This window comes from Cannabis sativa, chromosome 4, assembly GCF_029168945.1.
Source record: "Cannabis sativa cultivar Pink pepper isolate KNU-18-1 chromosome 4, ASM2916894v1, whole genome shotgun sequence".
Taxonomy (NCBI): Eukaryota; Viridiplantae; Streptophyta; class Magnoliopsida; order Rosales; family Cannabaceae; genus Cannabis; species Cannabis sativa.
In genome coordinates this window covers 67,366,137-67,389,548 of record NC_083604.1, presented here as the reverse complement: position 1 = coordinate 67,389,548, position 23,412 = coordinate 67,366,137, and the positions used below count along the sequence as shown (strand labels likewise).

At 33.1% G+C, this 23,412-nt stretch overlaps 2 protein-coding genes across 2 annotated transcripts; one reads left to right on the top strand and one right to left on the bottom strand.

Moving 5' to 3' along the window:
* Positions 1-1,836: 1,836 nt before the first annotated feature.
* LOC115712335 (probable 1-deoxy-D-xylulose-5-phosphate synthase 2, chloroplastic) lies at positions 1,837-6,070 on the top strand. The gene is made up of 10 exons (XM_030640608.2): positions 1,837-2,102; positions 2,247-2,414; positions 2,516-2,680; positions 2,762-2,912; positions 3,407-3,678; positions 3,784-4,057; positions 4,147-4,454; positions 4,649-4,930; positions 5,017-5,301; positions 5,413-6,070. Exons 1-10 carry the CDS (start codon positions 2,013-2,015, stop codon positions 5,557-5,559), a joined length of 2,142 nt encoding a protein of 713 aa, XP_030496468.1. The 5' UTR covers positions 1,837-2,012; the 3' UTR covers positions 5,560-6,070.
* A 14,404-nt stretch (positions 6,071-20,474) lies between these two features.
* On the bottom strand, positions 20,475-23,100 carry LOC115712097 (uncharacterized). Its single transcript, XM_030640328.2, has 6 exons — positions 22,898-23,100; positions 22,544-22,790; positions 21,772-21,924; positions 21,299-21,404; positions 21,075-21,189; positions 20,475-21,000 (listed from the first exon to the last, which is right to left on the bottom strand). Exons 1-6 carry the CDS (start codon positions 22,943-22,945, stop codon positions 20,962-20,964), a joined length of 708 nt encoding a protein of 235 aa, XP_030496188.1. The 5' UTR covers positions 22,946-23,100; the 3' UTR covers positions 20,475-20,961.
* Between the last annotated feature and the right edge of the window lie 312 nt (positions 23,101-23,412).

The following is a 23,412-nucleotide window of genomic DNA, read 5'->3' as shown; positions in this document are numbered from 1 at the left end:
TTATATGATTGTAGATACCATTATGATTATAATTCATATTTGCTATATAATTAATTTGTTTTAATAGAGTACTCGAGTATATGTGATTTGAAAAAGACAACGGCTCAGTCTTAATATCAATGTATAATTTTTTTTAAAAAAAAAATTAATATTTAGGAAAAAAGACTAAAATACCAAAAACCATATATCCATCGAGAATTTTCTCAACAAAAAATTTCAAACCCTCAACGTGCCTAGAAAAACCAAATCATGAATGTACCAACAACATTCTCTACTTATAACTTATAAGTTGACTGATATGAAGTTTTTTATATATACATATAAAAGAAAGAAAGGTAATTTCACAGAAAATATTATTGTCATTGTGTTTTGGGTGTTTATATGGCATTCTTTTACATTATAGAGAAATTGGTTGAAGTATAAATTATTAATTTTTCATCATTATTGTTTATGATTATTTTAAAATCTATAATATTTTACAACCTTTTATTTTTGACTAAACTGAAAAGTTTGATTATTTTAGAAAGAAAAAAAAAGTTTGATTCAGTGGCATAAAGTTTGCAAATTAACAGACTACAAAATTGGTACTATAATTGAGATTCAATTTAAAAGTGAAAAAACTCTTTCAGCCTTGCAAAATGTTTCGGTTGGATCAGTAATTATTGTAATTTTTGAATGAAGCCTCAAAAGCTATGTGTGAGATTGTGTGTACTAGAACATGAATATTTATTGATAAACAAAGTAATAAAAGGTAAGTTATTTTTATTTTTTATGTTTTACTTAATTAGGTTAGTTTCACACAAATCTTAAATGTGTATAAATTTTTATTTTATTTTCATATAATTTCTTTTGTCAAAAAATTGAGTGAGTTGTAATTTTCTATTTCACCTAAAATGTTATATTCTTATATTATTATTTTTTCTATTTTCTTATATTGTAAAATATCTTAAATATCTTTTTTTTCTTCTTAAATCTCTAATCCTCAATTATATTAATTAGGTTAAATTAATTATATGAGGACAATTACGTTAATTTATTTATTTAATTTTAAGTAATTAATCATTGAGATATTTATGGTTAAAATTAATTGATTAATAATCAAATAATTAATAATTGATTAAAATTTTTAAACTTAGATTTCATTTATAACAACTTGAATCAAAAATACAAAAATACAAAAAAAAAATACAATAATACAAATAATTTATAAAAAAAATAACAATAACAAAAAAAAAAACCTTATCATAATAAACCTTAAAAAGAATATTTTATAATTATTTTAAAAAAATATTTCTCTAATTAATCAGTTAAAAATATTAAAAAAAAAATACAAACAAAAAAATTGTATGAGAAAATATATAGCCAACAAAAGAAATACAAACAAAATATTTACTAGTTAATACTCGGTCATTTTTTTATCATCTAATAAATTAACGTTCCCGGAATATATATAGCCAACACCTAGCTAGGTATAGATTATGGTAAACAGGAATTATTAATTTTGGCATATGTAGTACACATACATATATATTAGAAGATAGAGACAAGCCATATATATGGGTAGAATATATTTATATTTATTACAAGACAGATTAATTCTTTCCTATATTTGTAGTCTTTTGATGCTAGAAGATTCGTCTTATAGGAAAGCATATGTTACACAAAATAAAAAAGTTTGGTTATCTGGATTGGCATTATTCCTCTTAGCTGGATTGGCGTTATGTAACCGTAATATGAAAGGTATTGGTGTTGAACACTATTATTGTACAAATATAAATATAAATATAATAATATTATATATATATATTATATTCTATCCTTTAATTAGTGAATTCTAATGTTATTTACTTTTCTTCTTTTACTAATGTTTTATCAATTTTATAATATTTAAATAACGTAGGCTTCATTAATAGTGCCAGAACCTCAGCCTGCTGCTATATATATAAACTTGGTTCTTGTCCTTGTCTCCTATAAAACTTCCTCCTCGTAAAGATCACAACTTTATATTAGCTATGGCGGTTTCTGGTTCATTCATTGTACCAAATCATTCATTCCTTTCACAACTTAAATCTCCACAGCCATATTACAGTTCCAACAAACAGGTATCTATATATTTTTCGTATCACACAATTAGTAGTATTGCTTAAACATTCATTTGTCTTTGTGGGTATATGTTTGAATTTTTGTTTTTGTAAGAACAAAACATTAGACTAACAATGGTGATAATAAATGATGATTGAACACAGTTGAGTTTAAGGGTGAGAGGATCTCTTTGTAGCTCAGATGATGGGGAAGGAAAATTCATCAGCAAAGAAAAAGATGAATGGAAAATCAAGTATTCCAGTGAAAAACCAATCACTCCATTGCTTGATACAGTCAATTACCCAGTTCACATGAAGAATTTATCCACACAGGTTCATCATCATCATCATCAAAAAAGGATTACATATGTTTCTGTTGATCATTTCTTTTTGTGAAAAATGATAATTAAGCTTCCGTGGGAATGATTTTTCAGGATCTTGAACAACTAGCAGCAGAGCTTAGAGCAGATGTAGTCCATACAGTATCAAAGACAGGTGGTCATCTGAGTGCAAGCTTGGGAGTTGTGGAGCTCACTGTAGCACTGCATCATGTTTTCAATACCCCTGATGATAAAATCATATGGGATGTTGGACATCAGGTCACCACAACATTAATGTCTTTATATTAAAATAATTACAAACCAATTGAGTTATTCTGAAAAAGAAATGAATTTTTGCAGACATACCCGCATAAGATTCTTACAGGAAGGAGGTCTCAAATGCATACCATTAGAAAGACTTCTGGTCTAGCAGGGTTTCCCAAAAGAGATGAGAGTGTTTACGATGCTTTCGGTGCAGGACACAGTTCTACAAGCATATCAGCAGGCCTTGGTATCTTCATATTTAACTCTAATAATTATTATTATTATTATTATTATTAGATTAATTTGTCACATAAATATTTAAGTTTAACTGTCAGTTGCAAATAAATACTTAAAGTTTAATTTTTGACTAATAATACTTAAATTATTATTTTAGAACTTTTGTAGGTATTAATTTGTTAAGTATTAAGTAAATTCTCACATGTCAATTTCTAATTGGTGCAAGTCATCAAATTTTTACCTTTTTTTAAAAAAAATAATTTAAATATACTAATAATAAAATGACACGTGGATTAAGTAATATTACCGCTAAAATTAAACTTAAGTATTTATTTGCAACTGAAAGTTAAACTTAAGTATTAAGTATTTATGCCGCAAATTAATCTTATTATTATTATTATTATTATTATTATTATTATTATTATTATTATTATTATTATTTATTTTTTAATCCTTGTAAATTAAAGATCAATGATGGAGAAGAGTGTTCAATTGTGGTGACAGGCATGGCAGTTGCCAGGGATCTTCTGGGAAAGAAGAACAGTGTTGTTTCTGTGATTGGAGATGGGGCCATGACTGCAGGAATGGCATATGAAGCCATGAATAATGCCGGCTACTTGGACGCCAACTTGATTGTTGTATTAAACGACAATAAACAAGTTTCTTTACCAACTGCTACTCTTGATGGTCCTGCAACCCCAGTGGGAGCTCTAAGTGGTGCTTTGACTAAGCTTCAAGCAAGCACCAAGTTCAGAAAACTTCGTGAAGCTGCGAAAGTAAACCTTAAAGCCAACTTATATGACTTTCTATTTTGAGTTTTTCTTTTATTTTATTTTACATCTCGTGTCAAGAACTGATTTACGAATTTTGATCTTTCATAGACCATCACAAAACAAATTGGAGGGCCAGCACATGAAGTTGCAGCTAAAGTAGATGAGTATGCCAGAGGAATGATAAGTGCTTCTGGGTCAACACTCTTTGAGGAGCTTGGGTTGTATTATATTGGTCCAGTGGATGGGCATAATGTTGGAGATCTAGTCACCATTTTCGAGAAAGTGAAATCTATGCCAGCGCCAGGACCAGTCTTGATCCACATCGTCACAGAGAAAGGGAAAGGCTATCCCCCAGCTGAAGTAGCACCTGATAAAATGCATGGTGAGACAATAGATATTTAGTCTTTACACTTTTTTTTTCTTTTGGAATTCTTGTCAATTAGCAGAGTATTAATCCCTCAATGATCTCAGGAGTTGTAAAGTTTGACCCGACAACAGGAAAGCAATTTAAGTCCAAATCGTCGACACTTTCATATACTCAGTACTTTGCTGAATCTCTAATAAAAGAAGCTGAAGAAGATGACAAGATTGTTGCCATACACGCAGCAATGGGTGGTGGCACTGGTCTCAATTATTTCCAGAAGAAATTTCCTGATCGTTGCTTTGATGTGGGGATTGCTGAGCAACATGCTGTCACGTTTGCAGCTGGATTAGCTGCAGAGGGTCTCAAACCATTCTGTGCCATATACTCATCATTCCTGCAACGAGGATATGATCAGGTAACAAATGACAACAACATCGTTTATTAACTCCAACACTGATGAGTTTTTTTTTTTTTTGCCACTCATATTCACAATCTTTGAAATTATTTGATAAACACAAGTGGCCATTTAGGACTAGTTTCAACCTATTTTGTGTGTACTATGTATGAAATTTCCTAGTGGATAAAAGAACTAAAGGTATTCCCATTCAGGTTGCACATGATGTAGACCTTCAAAAATTACCTGTCCGTTTTGCATTGGATAGAGCTGGCATGGTTGGTGCAGATGGGCCTACCCACTGCGGTGCATTTGATATCACCTACATGGCCTGCTTGCCCAACATGGTTGTCATGGCTCCATCAGATGAGGCTGAACTTATGCACATGGTGGCCACAGCAACAGCTATAGATGACAGACCCAGTTGCTTCAGGTTTCCAAGGGGCAATGGAATTGGAGCAAAGCTTCCAGCTAATAATAAAGGAACTATACTTGAGGTAAGCATAGATCATTATAGAAGTCTTAAGAAAATATTCAGACTTAAATATTGAGATTCATCTCTATAATTTTTATTCTTAAATAGATTGGAAAAGGTAGAATATTAATGGAAGGCAGCAGAGTAGCTATTTTGGGTTATGGTTCTATTGTTCAGCAATGTGTGGAAGCTGCAAGCATATTAAAGAAACAAGACATTTCAGTGACAGTAGCTGATGCAAGATTTTGCAAACCATTGGATACAAATCTCATACGACGGTTAGCCAATGAGCATGAAATCCTAATCACTGCCGAAGAAGGTTCTATTGGAGGCTTTGGGTCTCATGTGTCACACTTTCTAAGCTTAAGTGGACTTCTTGATGGGTCTCTAAAGGTAGTCTTCTTATAAAAGAAAAAGTTCATCACAGTTGTAACAATATTCTTAGTTTTTGCACTTGTCTTTTCTTCTTGTTTTGCCTTTAAATCTTTGGAGCTTCCTTTGCAGTTGAGAGCAATGGTTCTTCCTGATAGATACATTGACCATGGATCACCCCAAGATCAGACTGAAACAGCCGGGCTCTCCTCGAGGCATATATCTGCAACAGTCTTATCTCTCTTGGGGAAGCCCAAGGAAGCACTTCAGTTCATGTAAACACATAAATGGACTTTCTAACATCTAAAACTGCAATACCATCTACACACTTATCTTCCTGATCAGAGCAAGTTGTTGAAATCTAGCTTAGAAAAGCTTTAGTTGCTTGTGTCATCTGGGATTTAAGACTTGTTAAACCAATGACACCATATCTTCAGAAAAGAGTTGGAACTATTTCTTAGAGAGAGAGAGAGAAAACAAATTAATTAAAGAATAGTTACATGTACTATACATTACTAATTATATTATAGTGATCATAATAAAGGAAGAAATTTTGTAGCAAAATATTTCAATTTTAAACCAAAGAAAACACAGAAGATGAAACATATAGTAGTCTTTAATTCTTTTAAGAAGATTAGGCCAAAAGCAAATTGAAGAAGCTCCTATAGGCAGACCTGTAACTCTGTAACATTGTTATAATAATTACATGGTCCTGGCTTCTTAATTCATATCACCACACAGTAGATGTATTCTTGGAATATGGTTGTGTTATCAAATATTATCATACAACACTTCATTATTGCCTCAATTAATAGAGAAAAAACTTGATCAAGGCATAACTCAGCTTTAAATATTCACCTTTAGATATATGTATGAGCCGAGATTTGTGAATTTGCATCATATTGAGTGCATCTTTTAATGATTGAATTGAAAAGTCACTAAAAATATGGCCAGGAGAACACCAAGTCATAGAGAATTGGATTTTTTTTTATTTACTTACATAGCTTAGTGTATAGATGAATGCTCAAATGCTATCAAATATTTCTTATAACTCAAAATGTTGCTTAGCTGAACTAGCTTGTTGATGGGACATTAAGCTATAAAAACAGTTGTGTGGAATCAATCTACATCAAAGACTAACAAGTACTAGGAAACTCAATCACAAAAACATCTTAATATGGATTCACCTTGACTAATAATCTCCACAGGAACATAAGCCCTCCTTAAAATGATAAAGTCTTTTGTCATTTCGAGCATTGATTTCTCTTCCAATAGCTTTGGAGGCAAACTTTATCCATGAATGATAATTCCCGCAAACTCTAAGGTTCCTAAAAGTTTGATAATAGTAGCTTCATTTTTAGTCTTCCACGGTGCAAATGCCATGGCTAGTTTCTCACTGTGATAATATAAAGATATTGCAGAAGAAGGAAAAGCTTCAGAGAAAAAAGAAAAAAGTATTATTACTTTATGAAATTGATTGAATTAAAATGGTTGTGCTAACTAAGCACTAATTTATACATAAGTAAAGAGAAAGATTCTAAATAACTAAGGCTAAAATGGATTTCTATATCCGGTTCAGTATGATCTGTAGGAATCGAAATTCTAGTTCATCCCCAGGCAGATCTCACAGAACCGGTTTTCCGGTTGGAAACCGGTCCATCGATTGGGGTATTTTAGGGTACCCTAGATTTTCCTATTTTTATGATATTTAGAGTATTGTCATATTATCTATCAATATCAATAGGAAAACTATTAGTTTTGATTTTAAGTCCCCAAAAAGTGATTTAGCGTGTCACTCATCAGTTTTACAAATATTTTGATTTAGGAGCCTGTAAATCGTCGAGCTGTTATTCCACCAAGTTGACCGACACACCTGAATTAAAAATGAGGTAAGATTAGTATAATGATATGCATATGTATTTACATGTTTAGCGTACATATTTGTTAAGCCAGTTAGATTACATTGATAGTGGTATCAATATACGTAGAGTTGTGTTGGATACCGATATAGATGTTTGGCTCAAATACTAATCGACGTTATCACATCGATACATTAGAGTATGACTAGAGTACTAAGTATAGGCTGATATTATGGTCGATACTATTATCGTATGAACGTTCTAGACTCAGTACCGCCTAGGATGCGAGGATATGGTTATGGTTGGGTGTATAGGTACCTAATTGTAATTCAAGTTATATTTATGATTATAATTATGTTTTTCTTACTGAGTCTGTCGACTCACAGTTATTGTTTGCATGTGTAGGTAAGGGCAAAGCTAAGACTGAGCAGTCGTGAAAATTGTACATGTCGGGACGATTAAGCTTGGAGCGTACGATCTTTGGGACAGCAGGCTGTATTTTGTATAGTCGCTAGGCAACGAATTTTGTATCGAGTATTTTGTAATTCAGTTGTAATATTTTAAACACATGATCCTGGTTATATATATTATTTATTTTAATATTTAAGATTAATTAGGAAAAGTTTTAATAATTCACGATTTATTGCATAATCTCTTTCTCTCTCCACTTGTTTAAAACCTTACAACAAAAAAAAAAATTAAAGGTTAGAATGTTAGGATGAAAAATATTATATTATGCTACAACCTAATGTGAGAAGTATCATCTTTCAAGGGTTTAAATTCTTTGTTATTACTTTACATATTGAAGATGTTAGATTATATTGTTATAATCAACATACATGATTAGTAAATAAGATCATTATAAAATAAGTTACAACAATCAACTCTCTTCCTCTTGAGATAACGCATTACTTCAAAAGATACCAAAATGTTTTTAGAGATCAATCTCCCATGAACGAAGGCTGATTCTTTATAAATGACACTACATAGTGCAATAGGACTAAGATCTTTCATAGCAATTGGATTTTTTTATCTTTGGAATCGGGACGATGTTTGTGTCATTAACGCACATAGGAAAACAAATTAATTAAAGAATAGTTACATGTACTATACATTACTAATTATATTATAGTGATCATAATAAAGGAAGAAATTTTGTAGCAAAATATTTCAATTTTAAACCAAAGAAAACACAGAAGATGAAACATATAGTAATCTTTGATTCTTTTAAGAAGATTAGGCCAAAAGCAAATTGAAGAAGCTCCTATAGGCAGACCTGTAACTCTGTAACATTGTTATAATAATTACATGGTCCTGGGTTCTTAATTCATATCACCACACAGTAGATGTATTCTTGGAATATGGTTGTGTTATCAAATATTATCATACAACACTTCATTATTGCCTCAATCAATAGAGAAAAAACTTGATCAAGGCATAACTCAGCTATAAACATTCACCTTTAGATATACAGTAGAACCTCTATCCAAGAATACACTTGGTACTAAGAAAATAATATTCTAATTGAGAGGTTATAACTAAATAGAGTTACACTTGAAAAAAAAAATCAAAATATGAAAAAATGTCAATGTAACAAGAATACCAATAAACAATTCTTAATACTATATTATATTAAAATTATTTTCGAGTACATATAATATTTATATATGTACTATTTGAAATAAAATTATTAATTCTACATAAGTAAATTTATAAAATATATGTATATATTTTTTTAAAATGTAATTATTCTTATATAGAGGTATATTTTATTAATACGGGACTTAAAAAATGTATAACTAATTACAATATAGAGGTTATTCTTATTTATAACTGGCCCAAATTGGGACTTCATTTTTTTATAACAAATTAGAGGTTATTCTTGAATAGAGTATTCTTAAATAGAGGTTATACTGTATGTATGAGCCGAGATTTGTGAATTTGCATCATATTGAGTGCATCTTTTAATGATTGAATTGAAAAGTCACTAAAAATATGGCCAGGAGAACTCCAAGTCATAGAGAATTGGATTTTTTTTTTTTTATTTACTTACATAGCTTAGTGTATAGATGAATGCTCAAATGCTATCAAATATTTCTTATAACTCAAAATGTTGCTTAGCTGAACTAGCTTGTTGATGGGACATTAAGCTATAAAAACAGTTGTGTGGAATCAATCTACATCAAAGACTAACAAGTACTAGGAAACTCAATCACAAAAACATCTTAATATGGATTCACCTTGACTAATAATCTCCACAGGAACATAAGCCCTCCTTAAAATGATAAAGTCTTTTGTCATTTCGAGCATTGATTTCTCTTCCAATAGCTTTGGAGGCAAACTTTATCCATGAATGATAATTCCCGCAAACTCTAAGGTTTCTAAAAGTTTGATAATAGTGTTAGGGTTTATAAAACACTCAATAAATATATAAATCACAGATCTAAACATATTCCTAAAAATACTTTATTATAGAAAACCCTAAATCATAAATCTTAAAGCCTTTGCTAAATTAAAGAAGAAGAAGATGATAAAATATTAGCGGAAGCACTAACCTAAAGCCATTGTTGGAGATTGCAGAGAAGGTTTTTGATCTTCCAATAATACACTATTTTCTTAAGTATTTTCTCTGATGGGGAAGGAGAGAATACAGAAATCCTAGTGTTTATTGGGGACCACTACCTATTTATATACTCATCTTAGAATGAGTTTTGGGTATTTATAATTTGGCCCCTCAACAAATTATAAATTAACTTATGGTATCTACACATTAATTCCATGACAATTTAATACCCTTTTGATACCCATAACATAATTGGTCACTTAATTTTGTATCACACTTTACAATAGCATATACATTATACATATGTGCCCACATAGGATTTGTAATCCAACAATCTCCCACTTGGGCAACATATGTTACCTGATAAATGTATAACCTTATGAGCTCAAAATTTGCTATTACGTAAAGGTATTCACAACAATCTCGTCCATCAACTATACCCATATAGGATCAAAGAGATTTTCGTCATATCAATCATGACTAAACCCATCAATGTTCACATATACAAATATAACCAAATGACATAGATCAATCATGGATGTATAGCATGGAAATTACATGCAATGTGAACCGAACATGCCTATTTCCAACTGGTCCTCCTTAAACCAAAGTGAGGTCAAACTTAAACATAACAAAACAGAGTGAATAAACTGAAAACTTTATTTCTGATCAGAAAATAACCAAATACATAAATGTCTTAAACAAACATAAAGCAAAGAGAATACAAACTCCCACTAAATCATGATATCCTCAAGTAATACTACACCCATATGAGCAGTGTGCTCATGAAAGACCTTGGGTGGTAATCCTTTTGTGAGCGGATCCGCTGTCATGGAGTTTGTCCTAATATGCTCTATGGAAATCTGTCCACTCTACACTCTTTCTTTCACAACTAGGAACTTTATGTCAATATGCTTTGACTTGGATGAGCTCCTATTGTTATTGGAATACAGCACTGCTGATTTATTGTCACAAAATATCTTAAGTGGTCTTTCAACATTCTCCAAAATACGCAGCCTAGTGACAAAGTTTCTCAGCCATATTCCCTGATTTGATGCCTCATAACACGCTACGAATTCAGCTGCCATAGTGGAAGAAGCTACAAGTGTCTGTTTGACACTTTTCCAGGATATAGCTCCTCCAGCTAACAAGAAAATGTAGCCTGATGTAGACCTTCTGCTATCTTGGCATCCAGCGAAATCAGAATCAGAATACCCTACGACCTCCAAATGATCTGATTTCCTGTATGTGAGCATGTAATCTTTTGTTCTCTGAAGATACCTCATAACCCTCTTGGCTGCTATCCAATGGTCCATACCAGGGTTGCTTAAATATCTGCCTAACATCCCAACAATGTACGCAATATCTGGACGCGTACATACCTGAAGATACATTAGACTCCCTACAACTGATGCATAGGGAATCTTTTTCATTTCCTGAATTTCAAGGCTGCTTTTAGGGCATTGTCTAAGACTGAATTTGTCTCCTTTAGCAACAGGGGTATCACCTGGTCTACAATCTTGCATGCCAAATCTTTTGAGTACTTTATCGTTATAGCACTTTTGTGATAATCCAAGAATACCCCGAGAACGATCTCGACGTATTTGAATTCCTAATACAAAAGAGGCGTCACCAAGATCTTTCATCTCAAATTGCTTTAATAAAAATGCAATAAGCCTATATCATTAGTAGCAAGCAATATGTCATCGACATATAGAACCAGAAATATGTATTTACTCCCACTGAACTTGTGATATACACAATCATCAATAATATTCATCTCAAAACCAAATGAGATAATTACTTGATGAAACTTGTGATACCACTGACGAGAAACTTGCTTGAGTCCATAGATGAATTTCTTTAATTTGCAAACCATATTCTTTGGGTCACCAACCACAAAGTTTTCTGGTTGCTCCATATAAATTGTCTCATCAATGTCACCATTGAGAAACGCTGTTTTAACATCCATCTGATGTCACTCAAGGTCAAAATGAGCAACAAGTGACAATATTATCCTAAAAGAGTCTTTCGATGAAACCGGAGAGAAAGTCTCTGTATAATCAATGCCCTGTTTTCGAGTATAGCCTTTTGCTACAAGATGTGCCTTAAATCTCACCACATTACCATATTCATCCTTCTTGGTTTTAAGTATCCACTTACAACCAATTGGTTTTACACCTTCTGGTAATGGGACAACTTCCCAAACTTTATTGTCTTGCATAGACTTATTCTCTTCATCCATGGCATCAATCCACTTTTGAGAGTTAGAACTTTTCATGGCCTGATGCAAGTTGATTGGATCATCTTCCATCATTCCAATTTCATCCTCATGTTCTTGAAGAAATACAAAATAGTCATCTGAAATAGCATTTCTTCTCTCTCTTGTGGACCTCCTTAATGGCTCTTGTTCTTGAAGGTGTTGAATTTGTTCTTCTGGAACAATAGCCTCATTTTGATTTGGGAGTTGTTCAACATTGTCTTGTTGAGGTTCCGGATTCATTTCTTGATTAATGACAGGTGTGGAAGCCTGAACATTGTCTAAAATGATAGTAGGAACTGAGTTTGAATTCAATTCCTCCTCAAAAACAATGTCTCTAACCTTATTTCTCCCCCTAAATTCAACATCCTCAAAAAATGTTGCAGTTCCCGTCTCAAAAATATTTCTGACAGTGGGATCATAAAACTTATAGCCCCTAGATCGCTCAGAATAACCAATAAAGTAGCTGCTAACTGTTTTGGAGTCCAATTTATTTTCATGTGGCCTATAAGGCCTTGCCTCAGCTGGACATCCCCAAATGTGGAAATGCTTTAGACTAGGCTTTCGACCTGTCCAAAACTCATAAGGTATTTTTGCAACTGCTTTACTTGGTACTCTATTCAGAATGTAAGCTGTTGTCTTTAATGCCTCTCCCCAGAGGGACTCAGGTAAGGTAGAATGAGCGATCATGCTCCTTACCATATCCTTAAGAGTCCTATTTCGTCTCTCAGCAACACCATTCATGCTAGGTGATCCTGGCATGGTGTATTGTGGGACAATACCACATTCCTCTAGGAATTTAGCAAATGGTCCTAGACGTTGTTCACCTGAGCCATCATATCTACCGTAGTACTCACCACCACGATCAGATTTGACGTTCTTAATCCTTTTGTTGAGTTGATTCTCAACTTCAGCTTTGTAAGCTTTGAACACGTCCACAGACTGAGATTTTTCATGAATGAGATATAGGTACCCATAACGTGAGTAATCGTCTATGAATGATATAAAATATTGTTGACCATTCCAAGATGACGTAGGGAATGGCCCACAAATATCTATGTGAATCAATTCTAAGACTTCTGAAGCTCTATTGGCACCTAATCTCTTAGTTTTGGTCTGTTTTCCCTTGATACAATCTACACAGACATTGAAATCTGTGAAGTCAAGAGACTCTAAAATGTCATCAGAGACAAGACGCTCAATTCTACCTCTTGAGATATGACCTAAGCATTTATGCTATATTGACGCTGAATTTTCTTTATTTAATTTGCATTTAGTACCTCGTGATTCCACATGCAAGGTTTCATTATAGGATGCAATTGTTTCTAACAAATAAAGATTATCATAAGTATTCAAATAACCAGTTCCAATAATATTTGAATTTAAAGACGAAGTAAACTGATTGTTTCCAAATGAACAAGAATATCCAAATTTGTCCAACAAAGAAACAGAAACTAAATTCTGTCTAAAAGACGGCACAACAAAAGTTGTCTTTCAAATCCAAATAAAGACCAGTTCCTAATAACAATCTAAAATGCCCAATTGCTTCCACTTCCATCGATTGACCATCGCCCACAAAGATGTATCTTTCACCATCACTTGGCTTTCGGTAGCTCAGGCAACCCTGCATAGAAACACTTATGTGAGTAGTAGCACCAGAATCTATCCACCAAGTGTTTCTAGGTACTGAAACTAAATTAACCTCAGAACAGACCAAAGCAAGATTAATATCTTTCTTTACACGCCATGCGTGATATTTGGCACAATCTTTCTTCACATGTCCAGGTTGGTTACAAAAGAAACAACCCTTAGAATCATGTTGTTGTTTCTTTTGAACTGGACCCTTAGCAGCTTCATTCTCAAATTTCCTTTTCTTGCCCTTATCCTTAGGGGTAGTTGCCAAATGAGCACTTTCGGTTTTATCATTTTTCAACCTTTCTTCCTCTTGCACACAATGAGAAATGAGCTCGTTGAGAGTCCATTTCTCCTTTTGACAGTTGTAACTAATTTTAAATTGGTTAAACTGTGGAGGAAGCGTTAACAAAACCATGAGTACAAGTACATCATCCGAAAGCTCAATCTTAAGTGTCCTTAATCTTGAGACAATATGATGCATTTCCATAATGTTTTCCCTTACATTTCCTTGACCCTTATACTTCATGTTCATTAAAGAACCAAGAAGTAAGAAGTGTTGTCATTTCAACCTTATCGTTTTTAGCAAAACATTCCTCAATTTGTTCAAGGAAATTCTTAGCCATAGTAACCCCTTCGGATTCTGTGCCCCAAAAGGCTTCTGGAATGTTGTGTTTTATAATCATTATACTCATGCGATTTGAACGATCCAACCTCTCAAATTCCCTTTTATCATCATGAGAACTTTCCTTAGTGAGAGGTGTAGATTGTTCATTCCTTAGTGCATGGTCCAAATCCATACATCCCAAAACTATAAGTAGGTTCTTTTTCCAATCCTTGAAATTGGTCTCATTAAGCATAGGGATAGAATTAATGTTAGCAGATATTGAGGCAGCAGAAGATGAACTAGCTGAATATAGAACAAATAAAACAAGCTCACATTAATATGCATAATTAAACAATAAATTCAAAAATTGGTTAATCCCATCTCAAGATACCAAACACACATTAATATCAAGTCTTTGGACAGTAATATTAACTGTAAGTGGTCCTCTTGGTGTAGCAATCAAATATTGACAATAAAACTGTGCCAAACAATAGGTCAATCTTTGGATTAACGTATTGCTAACACAAAATACCTTATAATTGTCACACATTTATTGCCACAGGTATATTTGAAATCTAGCAAAATATTCACTTACCTTTGGGCTAGTCAATATATGCATCAATTACAAACACACAACCATCCTAATATTTAAATAAATTAATCTACACAAAAGAGTTCACTTTGGCGACATATTGTTTCAATTAATTTACTCAAAAATATTAGTCATAAACCAATACCAAAATTTGAATTAAATTGTTTAAACCAAAATATATAATTACCAAACTATACTGTAATATATATAACATAGTACTGAAGCATATGATTTATAAATATGTATAAAACTTTAATAAAATACATATATACAGTAAGTAATTAATAAAGAAAAAAAAATAGCAGCACCATGATGCAATTCAGAAACCGAATGTATATATATATTCCGAAGCCATGCTTGCCGAGGTGATAAAAAATCACCAATATACACCATTCATAATAATTCATAGCCTAAACCAATATTGCAAGCTGAAGCCAATAACATCAAATCGTACATTATCGTAAGCCAATTATAGATGTATATATAAAATCATTGATATCATAAAGATTGCCAACATATCTACTGACTATGTATTCCATTTCCATACATATCCAAAACGTAATATGGCAGACGCTTATATATTATATAGCGTGACTGAAGCTACGAAATTGAAGCCAGATAAAGATATAATGGTACTGAACATATCTACATAAATTGAAACATATATTTAGACTAAATTCCGAAAACAAATTGCGGCAGTATAATTTAAAGAAAAAAACCAGAACCCTAATTTTTTTTTAAAATCCCAAAATTTCAAAAACCAAATCATTAGACCTTCAATTAATTCAACAAAGGTAGTTCTGGTACCACTTGTTAGGGTTTATAAAACACTCAATAAATATATAAATCACAGATCCAAACATATTCCTAAAAGTGCTTTAATATAAAAAAACCCTAAATCATAAATCTTAAAGCCTTTGCTAAATTAAAGAAGAAGAAAATGATAAAATATTAGCGGAAGCACTAACCTGAAGCCATTGTTGGAGATTGCAGAGAAGGTTTTTGATCTTCCAAGAAGGTTTTTGATCTTCCAAGAATACACTATTTTCTTAAGTAAGTATTTTCTCTGATGGGGAAGGAGAGAATACAGAAACCCTAGTATTTCTTGGGCACCACTAACTATTTATATACTCATCTTAGAATGAGTTTTGGGTATTTATAATTTGGCCCCTCAACAAATTATAAATTAACTTATGGTATCTACACATTAATTCCATGACAATTTAATACCCTTTTGATACCCATAATATAATTGGTCACTTAATTTTGTATCACACTTTATAATAGCATATACATTATACGTACCCACATAAGATTTTTAATCCAACAAATAGTAGCTTCATTTTTAGTCTTCCACGGTGCAAATGCTATGGCTAGTTTCTCACTGTGATAATATAAAAATATTGCAGAAGAAGGAAAAGCTTCAGAGAAAAAAGAAAAAAGTATTGTTACTTTATGAAATTGATCGAATTAAAATGCTTGTGCTAATTAAGCACTAATTTATACATAAGTAAAGAGAAAGATTCTAAATAACTAAGGCTAAAATGGATTTCTATAACCGGTTCAGTATGATCTGTAGGAATCGAAATTCTAGTTCATCCCCAGGCAGATCTCACTGAACCGGTTTTTCGGTTGGAAACCGGTCCATCGATTGGGGTATTTTAGGGTACCATAGATTTTCCTATTTTTATGATATTAAAAGTATTGTCATATTATTTATCAATAGGAAAACTATTAGTTTTAGTTTTAAGTCCCCAAAAAGTGATTTAGCGTGTCACTCATCAGTTTTACGAATATTTTGATTTAGGAGCCTATAAATCGTCGAGCTGTTATTCTACTCAAGTTGACCGACACACCTGAATTAAAAAATGAGATAAGATTAGTATAATGATATGCATATGTATTTACATGTTTAGCGTACATGTTTGTTAAGCCAGTTAGATTACATTGATAGCGGTATCAATATACGTAGAGTTGTGATGGATACCAATACAGATGTTTGGCTGAAATACTAATCGACGTTATCACATCGGTACACTAGAGTATGACTAGAGTACTAAGTATAGGCTGATATTATGGTCGATACTATTATCGTATGAACGTTCTAAACTCAGTATCGCCTAGGATGCGGGGATATGGTTATGGTTGGGTGTATGGGTACCTAATTATAATTCGGGTTATATTTATGATTATGATTATGCTTTTCTTACTGAGTCTGTCGACTCACAATTATTGTTTGCATGTGTAGGTAAGGGCAAAGCTAAGACTGATCAGTCGTGAAAATTGTACATGTCGGGACGGTTAAGCTTGGAGCGTACGATCTTTGAGACAGCAGGCTGTATTTTGTATAGTCACTAGGCAACGACTTTTGTATCGAGTATTTTGTAATTCACTTGTAATATTTTAAACACATGATCCTGGTTATATATATTATTTATTTTAATATTTAAGATTAATTAGGAAAAGTTTTAATAATTTACGATTTATTGCATAATCTCTTTCTCTCTCCACTTGTTTAAAACCTTACGACAAAAAAAAAATTAAAGGTTAGAATGTAAGGACGAAAAATATTATATTATGCTACAACCTAATGTGAGAACTATCATATTTCAAAGGTTTAAATTCTTTGTTATTATTTTACATATTTAAGATGTTAGCTTATATTGTTATAATCAACATACATGATTAGTAAATAAGATCATGATAAAATAAGTTACAACAATCAACTCTCTTCCTCTTGAGATAACGCATTACTTCAAAAGATACCAAAATATTTTTAGAGATCAATCTCCCATGAACGAAGGCACAGTGCAATAGGACTAAGATCTTAGCTGATTCTTTATAAATGACACTACATAGTGCAATAGGACTAAGATCTTTCATAGCAACTGGATTTTTTTATCTTTGGAATCAGGACGATGTTTGTGTCATTAACGCACATAGGAAAACATCCAATCTCAAAGAACTTTTGCACCATCCGAACAACATCATTATGCACTATATAACAGTATTTTTGTAAGAAACCCGAACTAAGCCCGTTCGGACTAGAAGTTTTATCTGGATGCATTTGAAATAATATTGTTTTAACCTCATTAGCTTGAACAGGCAGCAGAAGCTCATTATTTTGCGACTTAGTGACCGAAACTCTCAAACCATCCACCAGACTAACCCAATCCACATCAGAAGTAGAGAATAAATTGTGAAAATAATCAGCCATAACATCTTCTAAGCCATCGACCCATGCCACCAAATCCCCATCATTACTCTACAAGCTTACAATCAAATTATTAGTTGTTTAGATCATTGGCGCCAATAAGTTTCCGTTATACTAAGAAGAGTTGACAGTCTATCATTAGCCTCATTAAACCTCATGTACGATTCATCATCCCGATTTTCTTTAAACTTTTTAATTTCTTTTTTACACAAGAAAATTTAATTCTTTAAATCCCTTATAATTCCTTGACCCCAGTTGGCCAAACGATCACTACAGACATGAAGATTCTCAAAGAGATTACAATCAACATTTTCTTCCCAATAATCTTGAATTATTTGAAAGCACATAGGATCCTTCAACTAGGCTTTTTCGAACCGAAACTTAAGGCAAAATGAAGAGTAAACAATTGGAGAAAGCAACAAAAGAAGAGGACAATGATCAGAAGTACTCACCTCTAAAGTTTGAAGCTTAGCCAACAAAAAATATGATAGCTACTCCCAATTCGCCATTGCTCTATTGATACGAAACTCAACTCAATTATTCGAGCCCCTTCCTCTCTTTTAAGTAAAAGGGTACCCCTCAACGTTTAAATTATGAAGACCACCATCACATAAAGCTTGATTAAAACCATTTATAAGAACCTCTGGATACGGACGTCCACCTCTTTTATCGTTAACACTAAAAATATTTTTTACATTCTCGATAACACACCAAGGACTGACACCATTAACAGCTAACTCACGAATTAGTTTCCAGGTTTTAAAACGATAAACTAATCAATCTCCAAATGCGACCCTTTCTAATTTAATTAGAGATAGATATCGATATGAGAAGAATAGAAACCCAAAAACGAAACCTCATCATTTTCTTTCTAGACCATCGCTAAACCACCCCTCTTATTTTGAGATTCAACTACAAAACACCCTTCAAAATGTATCTGTCGTTTAAGACTCTCCACTCTATCACGCTTACACCAAGCTTCACACAAAAAAGAAAAACAAAGTTTGATTTCTTTTGGACAATAAGGTCCAATAAGAATTGAAAAGCCCAAGGGTTTCCAAAGCAGTTCCAACTTAAAACACTCATGGTTGTAGGTGCACTATTACACCAAGGCCCATGGACTGCAAGTTTTTTGACAACCCTTGCTTAGTCTGGCCCAAATCAATTTCCTTAGCCTCATTCTCATCTATTGTATCTCCGTCAGTTCTCCTTCTTTTGGACTCCACAACAATTACAATGCCAATTTTTTTAACATTCTCATTCCGTCTCATATTCTCCATAACAGCATGACCTTTTCCCCTTTCATTAATATTCTTCTATGGATTAGATATATCAGAGTAGCAAGTATCTTCACCTTCACCCAAATTACCTCCCCGAATTACTACCCCCAAATCAATTAGAATCCCACCTTTCTTCCCCCCAGTCAACATTGCATTAAATTCTATCATGATTCTATTCCTAGTGGCAGCAACCGGACTACCACTGCTTTCTGGCAAAGGGAATGCTCTATTGGGACTAAGCCACTTAGCACCAACAGACAGTATACCGATTATGTTTGAACAAATTAGCACGCATCCAATCACTATATGGTTTAGTAATTTCAATGGGAGATTTCACAAACAACTATTTGCAAAACCTTTTCAAATGTCTCATAACCCCATAGATATAATAAAATAAAGAGACCCACTCATATTTAAAATTTACCCAGAATCAATCATCATCTTTTCATTTGTATATTAATTCGTCTCTTTAGAGGTTTTTTGATATTTATAGTTACCCGATCCCTAATAAAGCTTCCAATATAGTTACTAACATCCCTAATGAGATGGTATGATCGATAGCCAATCATAACATCATGATTTGAACCCACATGTCCAATTTATTCAAAGCAATCAATCTAACAAGGAGTATCCTAAGAAGGCAGTGAAATACAAAAGCAATCGTATTAAAAGTCCAGCAACTCCCATCCAAAATTCTCACTATCAACATCATGAAAAATTAAAGGTTAATTAGGATTTTTTTCCCCCCAAACTTTGACATGTACCAAATCATGCTCCCTGAATTTTCTTGGCCGTTAAAAATTTCTCCCGAACTATTGAGATTGTTAGATTTAAAGACTTTTGTTTAATTTCATTCAATTTTACTGTTTATTTTTTACTAAAATTAAACAAAAGTCCTTAAATCTAATAATCTCAATAGTTCAAAGAAGAATTTTTAACAGCCAAAAAAATTCAAAAAACATAATTTAGTAAATGTCAAAGTTCGGAGTGAAAAATACGATTTGAATCCCGCACCTTGACAAATAGTCAATCTTTTTATTATGCTCAAGTATTAACAACATTGATTTTCAAAATTTAATGACCACCCATACTTTAAATTATTGTTTTTACGTCTCTGATTTGCAGTCACGGCTTTTGTGTTAGGCTTTTATTTTTCTAACATCCTGATGAAACTGAAAAACAAATCAGCATTCAATCCTTGCGGTTCCAAAATTTGTCATTAAACAATAGTCACACACAACAATTGTCACCTGGGTCCAAGATATGCTTTTAGCTGCTAACTACACGAAAAGTAAAGAATAGTTTTTTGGAGCCTGGGCCATGTAAAATGTCCAGCTAAATACAATTTTTTGCATGACAATACCGATCCACAAAAATCAAAAAAATATAATGATCATTCCTCCCAAAAAGCCACAAAGAAACAAAAAATGCTAAACCAAAGCTGTTAACTTCACCTTCAGTCCAGTCTATTTCATGTAAGGTTATCACCATCTTACTACTTTGCCAGTTTGCAACAATAGATAGAGCAAATACTCCAACAAAAAAGAAGTGAAGGACATCAAATGACTCCTTCAAGAGTCATATGGGTAGGGCAACAAAGTATCATATCCTCTAATACTACCATTATAACAAATAAAATATTATCTACAAAGTTAACTTATGTTTGCAACAGGACTAGTCATCATCAACATAAGTCACCTCTTTCTTCCCAACCTGCAAACAGAAAATTCCTTTACCAAAACTATATTAAGGGAAAAGATACCATTAACAATAAAAATTCACAATACCTCTGATATGTATTCTTTAATCTTCTCACTGACAGGTCTGTCTAAAGCTCTCTCAGCAAGCTCATAAAACAAAGTGGTGCCTTCAGGTCCACTTACTTTATCCTTCTGCAAATATCTAAAGAGGAAAAATATTTGAGATATAGATCCTATTAATGCTTCTCAGATTACTATTGTGCAGCTGAAAGCATTCTAGCAAACAATTCTTCACAGCAGAAAATTCTAACCTTTGCTGGACAAGTGTTTCTAATGCCTGCTTAGCATTTCCAAGGACAGGATGGCTTTCACTACGTTCATCCAATCCCAACCGCCTTAATTGATGCCAAAGGGCCTCTGCAGTTCAAACATCACAAAAACAAAATTCTCTAATATTAGAGAAATACTAGTTGCATTCTATTATAATATAAAAATACAAGCTAATAACATAGATAAGAATAGTTTCCTAGTAAGACTGAAACGCTTTTTATTGGGCATCGAAGTCTAATATGTTACAGTAAGTTAATATCTTACTATACAATGAGGTGGTAGAGTCCACCAGCCAGATTATCAGGGCATTTTAAGATGAAGGTCCAAAAAACGAGAAAAGGAAAAAAAATGTGGTTTCTAGGCGGAAAAGAGCTTCTAACCCAGAGTTCCTCATGCTTCCGAAAATTACATAATTTGTATTTATGAATAATGAAAAATCAGCAAGTTTCCATACCTTCAGCAACTTTTCCACCAGCAAGATGTACAATACTAATTACAACAAAAGTGAAACCAGACAAATGAGCCGTATTTGCATCCTCAACATATTTTTTATAAGCATCACCCGGTAATTTACTCATTATGACGTAGGATTTTGCATCTGAAACACCTGTAGAGAAAAGCCACAATTGGAATTGAAAAGTCAAGGCGGAGAAGGTGGCCAACAGAAAGTAGTCTCGGCAGTACGCATGAAATTAGAACCGAGGATAATAATTACATGGAATTATCTAATAATTTCAAATCAATATGTATTCTAATTCAAGGATGAATTAATTTAAGGCTTGCTCAAACCGAATTTTCAAAACCCCAATTGGTCATAGGGTTTACTCTATTCAAAACCCCAATCAGTACATCAGGAATACTATTAATACACCTAATTAATCTTAATCTGAATCAACCCAAATCGGCAGTCTGGACCAGCAAACTAATTAGAATATGAAAAATTCCTACGTACCAATGGTAATGCGAGAGAAACCCCTACCCAGCTGAAGCAAACTAAAACCTAAAATCACGAGTCGTGACCAAAACATAGAAATTGCATCTCGATGACTCGCAATTGAATCCAACCAAATCATCAAACGAAATGGCTGCTCTCGCACAGCTCTTAATCAATGCTTACCAATGTCCACTTCAGCCGAATATTGGTTACAGAATTATGCCAGTTGGATTTCACATAGAACATGGAATTAGAGTCAGCACAAGAAATAAATAAATAATAAAATTCTCACTCTGTTGAGAAGAGCGGCCCTGGCTTGCCGAGGAAGGTCGAGAACGTTGAAGCTCCCTCATTTCATAGCCAAAAATGGTAGAAAGCTTCTCTTTGGCCTCGTTAATGATAAAGCCAGGTAGAGCTCGTTGGCGATAGTTTTTGGAGACGAGTTGAGTGAGCTCCTCTCTCTTGATTGGGCAGCCTGCAGTTTGGTGGGTTTTGAATAGCACATAGCGGATAACTTCTGCTACCAGCCTGTCCTTCTCCTGGGGTTTACATAGTTAATGTGGATCATTATCATCATCACTCATCTAAGCTCTAAACGAAATTAAATAATCGAAACTCGAAAGCTTTCAAAAGCGGAGTAAGGTACCTCGTTTGAAACATCGAATTGAGATAAATCCTCAAGAGCGGAAGCCATTGTTGAGATTTTGCTTCGCCAGTTGCCCTTTCCCCGGAAACCCTAGACCCTCTGCTTCGAACTCTTCTCTCTTCCCAATATTTCGTGGCGGGAAAATCTGGCCTTTGTGGTTCTGAAAATGAAATACACGCGTTTATACTCTCTCAACTCTTTCTAATTTTCTAATTTTTATGGGCTTTTTCTACCCATTTGGACTGTATTTTACTCAAAGGTAGTTTTGGAGTACCCAATGCTACCCTCTAATCTATTGAGAAATGGTAAAATGTATTAGTTGTGTTGTTAGTACTTTACTTGATGTCATATCGCTATTAGTGTAATTAAATATCGGATTACATATAATTTAAAAACATCTCTAATGGTAACATTTTTTAAAGGTATAATAGTTTTACCTTTAGTCTCAGTTTTTTCTTTAGAGTCTCAATCTACTAACTGATACTGTTGAGTACTCTTTGGTGCCGGTTATAAAC